Source organism: Branchiostoma lanceolatum, chromosome 10 (assembly GCF_035083965.1).
Source record: "Branchiostoma lanceolatum isolate klBraLanc5 chromosome 10, klBraLanc5.hap2, whole genome shotgun sequence".
Taxonomy (NCBI): domain Eukaryota; kingdom Metazoa; phylum Chordata; class Leptocardii; order Amphioxiformes; family Branchiostomatidae; genus Branchiostoma; species Branchiostoma lanceolatum.
Genome location: NC_089731.1, coordinates 8,996,317 through 9,009,339, shown reverse-complemented (window position 1 = coordinate 9,009,339; position 13,023 = coordinate 8,996,317). Strand labels below are relative to the sequence as shown.

General features: G+C 38.3%; 1 protein-coding gene across 22 annotated transcripts in view; it reads right to left on the bottom strand.

Annotated features, from left to right (window-relative positions):
• The window catches only part of LOC136443158 (kinesin-like protein KIF1A), a 51,906-nt gene that overhangs the window by 20,950 nt on the left and 17,933 nt on the right, over window positions 1-13,023 (bottom strand). For 18 of the 22 annotated variants that reach the window (XM_066440265.1, XM_066440254.1, XM_066440260.1 and 15 more), the window contains 15 exons: window positions 12,185-12,258; window positions 11,907-11,986; window positions 11,538-11,613; window positions 11,093-11,172; window positions 9,596-9,687; window positions 9,307-9,390; window positions 9,045-9,101; window positions 8,678-8,737; window positions 8,251-8,335; window positions 7,873-7,945; window positions 2,083-2,188; window positions 1,769-1,854; window positions 1,356-1,424; window positions 999-1,168; window positions 460-600 (listed from right to left, as the gene is read on the bottom strand). In XM_066440265.1, coding sequence (XP_066296362.1) covers window positions 460-600; window positions 999-1,168; window positions 1,356-1,424; window positions 1,769-1,854; window positions 2,083-2,188; window positions 7,873-7,945; window positions 8,251-8,335; window positions 8,678-8,737; window positions 9,045-9,101; window positions 9,307-9,390; window positions 9,596-9,687; window positions 11,093-11,172; window positions 11,538-11,613; window positions 11,907-11,986; window positions 12,185-12,258 — 1,333 coding nt within the window. The remainder of the gene's footprint in view (window positions 1-459; window positions 601-998; window positions 1,169-1,355; window positions 1,425-1,768; window positions 1,855-2,082; window positions 2,189-7,872; window positions 7,946-8,250; window positions 8,336-8,677; window positions 8,738-9,044; window positions 9,102-9,306; window positions 9,391-9,595; window positions 9,688-11,092; window positions 11,173-11,537; window positions 11,614-11,906; window positions 11,987-12,184; window positions 12,259-13,023) is intronic. The other 4 variants (XM_066440258.1, XM_066440274.1, XM_066440271.1 and 1 more) reach the window with 1 other exon arrangement.

Below are 13,023 nucleotides of genomic sequence, written 5' to 3'. Positions count from 1 at the left end.
ATACACCTTGCAAATATAGTGTGATGTTGCTTTGGATCTTCTTGTCGAAAATCTTTACAGCATGCCCTTTACTATCTGATAAAGATGGTCAAATTTTTTTTTTCACTGGGGTAATGTTTTGAAGTTAAAGTGTAGTGGGCCTTCTGGGATTCATCAAGAACAAACAATACATAGGAGTGGGCAAATATGAAGCATTAGCTAGTTACGCTATTGGATCAAAACATGCACTTGTGCTAGTACATCTATCAAAAGGAAACAGAGAGAAGAAGAAGAAGCCAGTCAAAGTTATGTATGTGGTATGAAAAATAGAGAATGATTCTAATGCTTGGAAATGTACACATTGCATTTGCCTTTACAGGTGCATTGTAACATCTTAATGCTCCCTGGGTTGTCTAAAATGCAATGTTTCAACACTGAAGTAACCACTGTTTCATAATGAATTCAGGAAAAGGATCAAACCTTCCAACAAGGCGAAACCAGGGGAACCTGTCGTAGAAAGGGTCACCCCCGGTCAAACTCTCCACCGGACAGTCTGCAGCAGACGTGGTGGTCATCTCAGCTGTACTGTCGTACATCTCTCTCATCAACTCAAGCCGCTGCCTGCTCCATAGAAAACACATCAATCAACATATCTTTTTCTCAAATTGCAAGTCTCAAGTCTAACATGACTTTAGATGAATCAATTCAAACTTTATTGCACAGCAATTGTAATGGGTATAATGTATGGTAAATTGCTTAACAGTACCGTATGACGTGTATACATGTATCTACTTAATTCATTCATAGGGAACAGGAACTACTGTACATACTTAGTACATAATAAAGTAAAAGTATGACGATCAGAATGCACAGGAGACATTATGTACATTAGAACTTTGTTTCTTAGATAACAAAATCTCTTGGAAGCTTCTGCATTGAGCGCTAGATATATATTGGCCTAGACACAAGGAAATCAAGTCATGCTACTAGTAGATTGAGTATGGTAAGGGTAAGTGTACCTTAGCTTATCCAGTGTCCAGTAATGAGTGGCACCGTTCTTGAGGTCGTGGACCTCGACAGCGACAATTGTGCGGGGGTAGGGCTGGTCCGACGCCACGTCCGGGGGCATCAGGTCAGGGGGCAGGGGGGAGTACATGGTGTCTGTCAGCAGAACAAACTGGAACTGGACCTGGGGTCAAACATTTATAGGAGTCAGCATGAAAAGGAAGATATACGTACCAAAATGAGTGAAGATTTCTACTAAACCAAGGGTATGTGTAATGTATGCTTTTCTTCTCTACCAAGTCTTTTATTAAAAAATAGGATTCTAATACGGATGCAAAAGAAATCATGAATAGACGACACATCATCCTGACCTTTTTCTTCAGCTCCACACTGATGGCATTTGCCTCTTTGAGAAAGATTGCATTCCCCCACAGATCATCCTGGAGGTAATAAATAATAGAACAGATATGGATACATTACATATAGTACACATACACAATGTACAGCATCTGTATACAAACATAGGAAGACAATGTTGAAGCATTTCATTATCATCAATGGATGGTGAGCAACATCTTCCTTTCCAGCACCAAGGAGAGTGACATACAAATACAAACTGGAGATGTCTTTAGTTAGGTCAGAAGAAGCGTTTTGAATAGAAAATGTACATTCATATCACACCTTACCATCTCAACATTTAGAGCTACCGCTTGTCAATCTATTTTATAAACAATGTGTGATTTTCCCTAGAAAACAACGCTTCACATGCCGGGCAAGTACCTACCCTGAGCGATGTGAACTGGTGATATCTCCACTTGACAAATGCCCACTGTGCTATCTGATACTCCTTTTCTGTCCATGATGGTTCACCTGCATAGGTAAAGGCACAAATCAAACTTTTTTTTTCCATTTATGCGGCAAAAAGTAGAGTCCTACAGACTCATAGAAAAAAAATCATTTTTAAGTCTTTATGCTCATAGATCATAAATGCTCAGCAATTTTGTGGTTGTAGCATACTTTATAGCTGCTATGTATGTTGTACTTTAGAGTATCATAATGTTCTGAACACTGTTTTTCTGTTTTGTGCTGACAACTCACTTTCTCCTTGTTCATCATCAGTGCTGTACTCTGGAGTGGTGCATCCGGAGAGTAGACTGGCACGTTCCACTTGACTCTGGAGGGCCTGCAGCTTACTCTCATAATCCTGAGGAAGAGTTAGGATTTGAAAATGTACTTGTTTATTCAAGGTAGTGAACTGAATAGGATTTTTCACCCTTTGTCTCCAGGTGATTTCTATTGGCAATACAAAGTCATCCCTTGCTTTTAAGGTCTTCCATCCAAAAGCACAATTATTGTAAAACTTAAGTTGGATTCACCCTGCCACAAAACATACAAAAACCTTTGGAGATGTCTGTGTATATAGAGTGCTATTATTCTATGCATCTATCCTGTTATGTTGTGGTATATACACATTTGTATTCTGTTTTTACTATGGGGCAGCTTGTGCCTGCAATAATGAATTAAGGATAACTGTGACCAGAGCAAATGAACAAATGAACAGAGCTGGACACTAGCAAGTAAAGATGTCGGCTAAGTTCAAAGTCACATCCAGATTCTACTGATTTCTAAATATCTTTACATCCAATAGTTTGGATGGCCTGCATGCCCAGGTCCACTGTTCAATCGCAAGTCTGGACCATTTGAATTTGACAATGGCAACATTCAATTGGAAATCATTCTGATAATACCGACAGTAATTTAGGGCCCATTCACACTTGTACACGTATATTGAAGTTCATGAGTTGCATATTAACATTTTCTTGGTTTAGGTACAGCTTGTGGGGAAGAAGTTGTTTTCTACTTTGACCCACAGTTGTTCAGCCTGGTTATCGAACCGGAAAAATGACTTCTTTGGTCACAGACTTTACCTTTACCCAAAAAATGTTAATATTATACCCAACTCATGCAGACTTGAATGTACGTATAAGTGTGAACAGGCCCTTATCTACATAATATTCTTTAAAAAAACACTACCCCGTTTAAAACTACGTATTTCAAATATATTTCCACTTCACCACAAATAATACTGACCACCATGCCACGTCACCTTGTACCACAAAGGGACCCAACAAAATATGGTTATTCTTTTGATCTATTGTATGTATATAAAATATTTTTGGTTGGTATATATTTGTACCAACATAAGGAAGATCATATCGTTCGTGACTGTAAGGCAAGTATGGGAAAGAATTAAACATGGAGAAAATAGATTAGATCCAAGTACTGTACATGTAAATACTGAGAAAACATGAGAAATATCTAGTTCAAAGAATCTTGTTGCAGAGCTGAAAATTTTACTGTAAGATTCAATGCTTCAAATCTGGGTAGTTACATGCAAAATAGAAATGAACTGCCTGCTTGAGAATTTAAAAAATTCAGTTTCAATTCAATTTCGATTTGAAATGAATACATATCATGTCTGATGCACACCATTAATGATAAAAGACAAAGAATATTTTTGACATCATAGTTCATACTACATATATCAGGAAGCATTGAAAGAAAAGACACAAGAAAATAAGACAAAAACAAAGAGGCGGTGAACTAGTGATGTATTCAGAAATCATTGTCTTCATCACTCCAAGCACATCAGCTTACTTCCTCTGAGTTCTGCAACATCTTTTCAAATCACCATATTTGTCGCACAACAGTTAACTACTTTCTACAGTTGTTGAATTTCTTTTTTTTTCAATTTTCCTTTTCATCTTTTAAGGGTTTTCACAAAATTTGATGCTCAAATTGTAAGATAAAGTACCACACATTGTAATATCAAACAAATGCATTTTGGAAGACTTCAAATCTTGAGGACATTGTTGTATCTTACGTTTTACCAATCTTTTTTTTCCTTTTCTGATATAAAACAGTGTAAAATCTACTTTTAAAACCGTCTCTCAAAACAGCGCACTTTTAGGAATACACCTACCTACTATAGGATAAACAGATACAGTTCATACATGTATATCATGTTTGAATGTGTGTACAAAATGTTTAAAAATTAGTTATAGCACAGCCATAAGTAGCCATGATTTACCTACAAGAAAGTTTTTCAAGGTGTATCAAACACTACAAAACCTGTCGAGAAGAGTCCAACTCATAACTTTGTCTTGAGAAGCCTGCATCCAGGTGTAAATATTTCCACATTAAATAATCCAAACATTGGCATCATTGATTATCATACTCTAAGGCACTTAGTGTCTCTAAAAGATCAAAGGCAACACTGTCTATAAGGTCTTTTGTAGTTTCCGTATTGTAAAATATGGAAGACTCTGCAAAAAGTGCTTTGGCACATTAGTACATGTATAACATGTACTTTCATTTTGACTTGAGCTGCAGATACATTGTAAGCAAGTACAGTACATGTATTTCCTATTGTACAATGTTAAAACCAATTCTGCAACATAACTTCAGGTAAATGGTACCTACAGACTATACACAATACGTGTCATGTGGAATCTAAGTAATCTACAGTTACATGATTGTGTTACAGATTGCAACAACTGCACTATAGATAAACAGTAAACAATAGTTCTTTCTGCATCTTCCTTTCACCTTCTCCTTCATGTTTCTGTACTGTCAGCTCAGTCATTCAATCCTTTTTTTCCACATTTAAAAGCTTAAAATGCCAGCTATTGCATTTCACAACATATCTGGATTCAAAATAATCAGGTTAATCAAGCTGCATCATTTTTGCCTCTTCTGTATTGAGAAGTTATGCAATTTTTTTGTCATGGTTCAACTCGTTTTATATTATGCTGTTATTTATGTTTATTTTATTTTTTCCATAAAAACTTGTAATAAATTCAAACCGAACAAACAATTTGGACAGTAGGTTTAACTAGTCCAAGAGAAAATTTCTTTATTGAAAAAAGTATGTTTCTGTTACTGAAAATGTTTAGGTTTTGATTGGTTTACATTTTTTTTCCAAATTTTCTTTATCAATGTAGACAGATTTCACACACTCTAAATTTGTCAACTCCATGATTAACATCTTGTTCCCAAATATCATGGTTAAAAACTATATGTTGTTGGCAACGTATACAACTGTCTGAAAAATGATATATATTGTGACTCTACTGAATATTCCTAGTCTACTAGTAACTGTGGACTAGATACCATAAAACAGTAAAAAAAGTCCCAACCTATAATGTATCCTTCCCAAACGTTTCTTAAGTGCTTTTAGATACTGCCTGCATACTACAGATTTCAAACATTCAGCAATGGTGTATAGGTTAGCTTTCAAATGCTACCAGATGGCTTTATCATTGTTGGGAGAAGTTTCAAGGTTAAAATGATGTCACATTTAAAGTAAATTTGTCTTGGATAGACCAGGCTGTGAGAGTTAGAAGTGTCACATGCCAACTTCCTGCACGTTTGTTGCTGGTTCAGAAGCCCTTCTGTCTGGGGCCTGGACTTCTTCCGTTTCTGTTTTAGGACCCTCCCTATGTGCGGCTTCTTGTTCTGACGTCATTGACATGTTCAACATGGAATAGTGACAAGCTTTATCCTTGTCCATAGCACCAAACTGGAAGGCTTGATTGGGGCTTTCTGCACTAGAGCTTGAGCCAAAGCTAAGGCTACGGCCACGGCCATTGGAAGACTGCTGCTGGCCCGCGCGGAAGGGGAATCGCAGCTTGACTTGAGGATCCTTGTTCTTGTTAAAGTTCTGGCTGAAGTTGTAGCCTTGCTGCTGGCCTTGTTGTTGCTGGCCTTGCGGCTGGCCTTGGTGCTGGCCTTGGTGCTGGTATCGCTGCTGTTGTAGTTGTTGCTGCTGCTGCTGTGGGTACTTCCCCGACATGCGCAGCTGACTGCGCTCCTTCGCCATCTTGAGCTGCTGCTGTCGCTGCTGCTCCTGTCGCAGCCAGCGCAGACGGCCACGGCGGAAGGCTGGATCTTCATCCATTAGCCTCTGAATGCGCTCCTCTCTCGATAGATCAGTAGTGGAGAGACTGTGGCGCATGACAGGATCTTGTTGAGGAGGAGGGGAGGATGGACTGTAATCCATGGGTTGAGGCTGAGGGCCCTCTGCCCCCTTCATCCGTTTTATCGAGGATTCAGCTTCTGGAGAAACGTAGAGCTCCATCTTCTCCAGTTTGCATCGCAAGTTAGTGATCTCAGCTTCTTTGGCTTCGTTGACCTTCTTAAACTCATGGATCATGCATGTCAGTGCAGTAACGTTGGTTTTAAGCTCCTCCATGTCTGTCTTGCTCCTCTCATCTACTTCCGGATGATGCCCATGGCTTGGCGGATCCCCAACTCCCACTGTCTCCCACACATCACGGGCAACTGACTTCCAGGATTCGGTTGCATTCGTGTCCTTCTTGTTGTAGAGTCGACACAGTTCCTTCATCTTTACTATTGACATGGCTTCAATCTCCTGTCGGCTATGCTTAAAGTCATTCAAGGCCACTTCGTAACATATCTCTTTCACAGCTTGGACCTTCAGGTCCGCCATCGTGAGCCACTTTATATCCTGACGATTCAGCTTCCGCCTCTCCGGTATCTGGTACAACGGCATGGAAGGCTTCTCCTTTCTCTTCCTGTCACGTCCGTCGCTTGGCAAGCCACACTTCTTCACAATAGACTGGAGTTTGACAGGAGACACTTTCTCTCTCAGGGAACTTATCAGCTTCCAGCTTTCCTCACAAGATCGCTTTTCACTTTCTGTCTCTTCTTCTGACATGGTCTCATCATCCTTCTCCATTTCAAGTGAAACCAAAAAAAGAACAGAAAAGAATTCTACATAAATCAAAGACATAAAGCACACACAACACAGAAAATAAACTATGATTATACAAATCAAAAATAGACGTTGAAAGAAATTAGATGAAGCAGAAAAGAAAATTACTGGTGGAATGCATCAGCATATCAGAGTCATTTTTGAGGAAATTCCCTTGCTTGTGTTTTTGGGATTAAAAATTTCACAAACTTTGTGACAAAGGCTTCTTGTGTTGAGTTAGTGCTACAAATCTACTTTTGATGAATCAATTCATGAAAACGAGTGCAAATATCTAATACTGAAATTTGGGGGGGGGGGGATTCTAAGACAGAGGAGTTAGTAAACTGATGCTCAGCTGGATGTTAGGTGTGACAAAGCCTCACACAGTGCATAACAGTGACAGAGCAGAGACTTAAGTCAGTCACTGTAAAAACAACGATGTCGCAGCGCCCACTCTAATTTACATCTTCATTCAGTTCAGTGCGTAACCAAGTGATTCGGTCAATTTCGCTTTGTGATAACTCACGTCCTGATTTCCCCAAGGGTTGATCTGATTGGTGAGTGCATGTCCAGCCAGATTTTGAAGGAAAATTAACGACACAAGGAGAAGACAACAGTGTGCATCTTACCCGTGGCATTGGCTGATTTTCCCATGCCGACGGCCAGACCCCTCTCTCCGCTCATTTAAAATGTGAAAAGCTCAAACAAAAACACGACGGCCAGAACATTCTTAGCAGGCAACATGGCAGGCAGACTTCCTTCTTTGACTTCAAAGTGCCAAAATGTGGACTGAGAGTTGAAAATAGTTTCCTTTAGTTTAACTGTGGACAGAAGACCTCTTTAGCTCAACTGTGTAGTATTTGATGTGTGTTCTGGTCAAAACTCCTGTTTTCACCTTTTCTTTGATTATTTCTTTAATAACTTGGATGTTTCATGACTGCAAGGCCATTAAAACACCAAGAAAATGTACATTTCAGAGTCCCAGTGGTTATGTACCCTAGAACTAAAAATAAAACCCCAGGATAAGTTTTAAGGGCTGACCGACGTGCATGGCTACGCGCTGAACTGTGGTTGGTTGGGTGATTGTGCAAGTGAGGGGTGGGTGGCCATACCAGTCGTTGCTGCTCCAAAAGCTGGTCAGCCTCTTCCTTCTCTCTTCGGTACTGTTCCTCCATGGCTAGCAATCTGTCAGGAAATGACCAAAATATGTTCAATATTTGTTTTTGTTTTAAAGGTTAATCAAGTTAATGGCATTGACCACTTCTGACAGATTTTGTTGACCATTTTGTTGACCAGTTTTGAGGCAACCTACAAGATATACTAGACAGTAAGATTAGCTTTCATGTATGAAGCCACTTTTTCTTCAAAGCTGAAAACTTAAAGATGTGTTAAGTCTGCAAACAATTTTGATTTACATTTATTTATTTATTGTCATTTACAATACAATTATGCAATAGAACACAGCACAATAGTTGATTGGTTGGACTAACCGTTTCTCCATCTCCAGTTTCATGTCAATGCCTTGCTTCTCCAACAACTCCATCTGGGCGAAGGTCCAGTCCACAGGCTCCCCCACTGCAGCAAGGGCATCAGAACTTGTTAAACACTCACTTTTTACTCATTTAAGAGAATCATGAAGAACAGATTAGCGGCAAGCAGAAGATTAAACTTTACACAGTCAGTCTACAGCCCTGCCAACTTCACCAGTTCGTGTTGTTAATTCCAGTAGTGAAATAAGAATTACAGCTAGCACTAATGGAAAAGTTGTGTGGCCATTACACGAGTTGCAGAGTTAAATGTTTCTGACTTTTAACAAGTTGAACCTTTTCCCAATCAAATGTGAAATTAAAGCATTGTGCAGTTTACTTTGGTCTATGATATGTAATAGCACACACTATTATTTGAAAAAGTACCTACATTGTGTGTCAACTGTACCTGGAGTTTCTGTCGATGGTGTCTTCTCCCTTTCTTGACGAGCTGAAAAGGCAGGGGGTAAAGTTTCATCAGCATTAGCACAATAAGTAGTCTTTTGGCTAGCCAACCTCAATATAACTAAATGTTCAACATAAGCTGCTCAAACTAGGAGTCATATTTTTCTTTTCACAATGTCTGTCAACAAACATGAATTCAGAAAAGGATGCTACTTGTCAATTGGTTAAAAAAAACAAAAGAAACAGTCTTAACCATTAAAAGGTTTTTTCTAACTTAAAGAAACTTGTGCTGAATCAACATGGAATACAAACTCTTATGTTTTCTTGCAAAAGTTTAGAATACAAATGGTTACCTTGCTCTGGATGGTTAAAGCGGAAAACATGGTTCTTTCCCAGGATCACACGGTGTCCTACAAAAACACAAGTCACATTTAGTGCAAAATGGCAGATATTTATTGGACACATTGCATTTCAATTGAACTTGTAAGGAGTTAATTAGCTTTGTAATATGGGAAAACATTATATGAGAGTGCTGTCAAATCTGATGTCTATATACTTTAAGTAATAGAAATACAACTGTCTTGTCCTTAACAGTTGGTAAGAAAGTCTCGATACCTGTTTTAAGTAGTAGCGGTCCTTCCACAGTCTTTCCATTCACAAATATGGTCGCACCCTTCTCTGGTGTCACAGTGACAATAACTGCAAGGGAACAGCAATAGAGGTTAACTTAGTGCATAAACATGTATCATGGACTTAAACACAATGTTGACTCAACTCTTCCTTCCTTGAATTCTTTCTTTTTTCACCTATGAGTTCAGTCTTGTCTGCAAACTGCCTGAATAGCTAATTTTTGTAACAACACTTAAACAGGAATATTCTATAGCACTAATCATGCATAACTCACTTTCTCCATTCTTTTCTCTGCTCTCAAAGGTGCAGTGATGATCACGGATGTGTGGTCCACTCAGGATGATGTCTGCATGTGTGGAACCCACCCTGCAATACACCAGAGATTTCTTCAATGTCTTGATGGCAACATTCATAGATCTTGGTCTATGGCAGCTATCTTAAAAACAACACAAACTTGCCAAGCAGAGGTTGGTGGGGAAAATTGTGACCTCCTTCGTACTTTTGGAGATGCCTTGTTTTCTTTCCACACTACCCATAAATGGGGAATGTAAGAAGGTCACAATTTCCCTCACAAACCTCTGCTTGGAGAGTATACATAGTGACTATCTACAACATAGAACCCAAGCCATGGCTATTCTTAGTACAAGAACTTCGTTCAAGAACTTGAAAATATGAACTGATCAAATAGTGGAAGAATAATGCACAAAATAAAACATTTATATTGCTGCAAGTACATGATTGCATGTTTCAACTTGTTGTGACAGTTTGCCCTTTTCCAGGCCTGCCATGGTGAACCTTAAATGACACTGACATAATCATGATAAATTTCTAACAAGGAATGTCAAAAATGACTCTGTGCTAAATAAGCTTTTATACATTAATCATTAAACATCGATTCCAAATGATCAGCTGTCCTCATGAAATTCTCATCAATACATGTCATATCTTGAATATCACCTTATCAAGGACATAAATATCAAATCCCAGTCTACTATTCAGAACAATTTGTTTCATGTCTTATCTAAGTTCTCCAGACTGGAAGAGACTACAACATGTTGGTAGTGGAGGGTGGAGAACTCCCCAGATTGAGTTACATCTTGGCCATCAGCACAGCAGCATTGAGTTACAGAACTGTCAGAAGTCCTTGCTGCCCGGGTGCTATTTTTGGTTTAATGGATCTTTACAAAACATAACAGTCAACAGAACATAACAGAATAACACTTTAAATCTTGGTAATTGTGGACTTTTCAAACATGTGACTTTCTCTTCCTTTTGTGCAAATGAAATAAATATTATTATTAATATTACAAGAACATAACTCCTGACAAATTCTACAAGTAAATTTTTGTTTGATCATTTATCATTAGCTATCTGGCATTGAAGATTCAAATGCCAAAGTAAACAAAAGACAACGATGATTGATAATTTTCCCCTTGCATTCCATACATTTCAAAATTCTCAAATTCCCTGACCTACATGTATGGCCTGACAAGTCAATGCAAGGAAAACTTTAAGAAACATTTCAATAATATCATTCCATGATTTGCAAACAACTTAACATGAAGGCTAATCTGCAGCAAGCAGATACAAACTTTATTTTGCTGATTTAGAAGGGAGAGTTCTAAAGAAGGTGAAATTTATGATCATCCAGCCAAAACCAATATACCACGATACACAGCTGTGAAACCAAAGCCACACACAGTTAAGTACCGGGTGTCCCAATTGCCATATAGAAAACAGCAGGGGACCAGGCTGTGTGGTAATGACTCACTTCATAATTCCTGGCTTGATGTAATACAGCAGGCATTCCGACATCAGGGGGTCCTCGTTAAGGTTCACCAAGTGTGGGGTCTGTGGTGGAGTGGGAGAAAATAGGGTGGTTATATTTACAGTGCAATAATGCCACAGTCTCTATTTGTACAGTCTGGTTCTTTCTCAGCTGCAACTAGTAAAATCCTACCTTGAAATATAATTTATCACTGGCCAATTTAAAAATTATAAAAGGTACATGTATTTTCAATTTCAAGTTCAAAATTAATAGCTCTACATTATACAATGTCATGTCACTGGATGTACAATATATAATTTGCAATAAAGAATGATACTGACAACATTATATTCTCTATTTTGGAATCCATATGTCTTTTTATCACACACAAAATTATCTGCTGCTTAAACATTGATATGTCTGGGTTTCGATTGAACACGATACTCACATTTTTGGGAGAGCACACTCCGATCGTAATGCCAGTACCATCCAATGCCACACCAAGCTCTGCTAAAGCAGCCTCTCTGTAAAACATAACAAAAGTAATGCAAAAACTTTTAATTGGTAATATACATTGTGTATTAAGACATAACATTTTGATTAAGGAAGGAAAAAAAATTGAATGCAGTTCATTATAATGGCTTTGAAGGTGGGCAAATCATTAGTCCTTCATCTTAATATTTTAAGCGTGGTACTGGACTAGCTACAAATGTAACTGCTGCCCACTCCTGTGTGGGACCCCAGTAGCAGTATAATCAAATGATGGATACTACTACTTCATCCACAGTTGGTCCTTTCAGGCTGCCTAAATACTGACCTCTCCTGCTTCACAAGTTCCGTCTTTTTCAGTTTTTCCTCCCATGTTTCATTCAGCTCTGCAATCAGTTTCTCTGATGCCTGCAGATTGGAACAAAAGCATGTTTTCTTTCTTTTTCTATTGATCCCTTACTATTGATCATTATGTTTTCTACATATGTACACATGAACTTGGCTGAACTAGACAATAACATAAATGCATTGATGATTTATTGTCAAATTCATGAGCTGTTGTGTTTAATATGAACCAACAAACAAAGCTGAAGAAAATAAACATACCCTTAATTGCTCCATAGCATCCTCATTCCTGGGTGTCATAATCCTCTGTCCACTGTCACTAGGACTGGCAGGGCCTAGGAAAGACACACATACATACATGTACCGCTACTTCATATACTCCAAAACATTCTCTAATGTCATGTAACTCCAGATGATTTCAACAGAAAATGACTTTGGGGATTGAACTAAAATCTTGTTTTGTACATGCTTCATTTTTCAAAAAAATATTTCCCATGGATTTCATGTTACTGACCCAGGGGGTCCTTATAACTGTGTACATTGCTGATGTAGGAAAAATGAATGCCATTGGGTGGGATCTTGTGTGTAATGTTTTGTGAAAGAAGTAACTCAAGGAAATGGTGGCACCTTTGTTAGTAACTTGAATGAAGATCATAATGCACATTTAGTGATGTTAGTTGGTTAATGTGCAACAGAGTCTACAAGCTAGTCCATTTGACTATCTAAAGAAGCTCAGGCATTACAGAAGATGGCATGCATGATCTTTTGTCGTTCTAGATACACATGTAACTACAATTCTAGGGGTACATGTATTAAGAAGTGAAATGAAATGAGCTTAATGCTAGCATTCACTTTGCAACCAGTAGGTGTACAAATTCATGTGAAGCAGTTTCGTTCCCTTTTTTCATGCAACTATCAACATATCAAGACTTGATTTCTGCAGTATCAAGAAGCGTTGCTAAAGACAATCTTAAGCTTACAGAGCTTTGGATTTCTTACTAATTAGCTAATGATTAACGCACAGAGGCAAACAAGCTAGAATAAATGGAATAAAGCCATCATAGACTATCACTTCATGCTGTTTCATAGCAATATGCAAA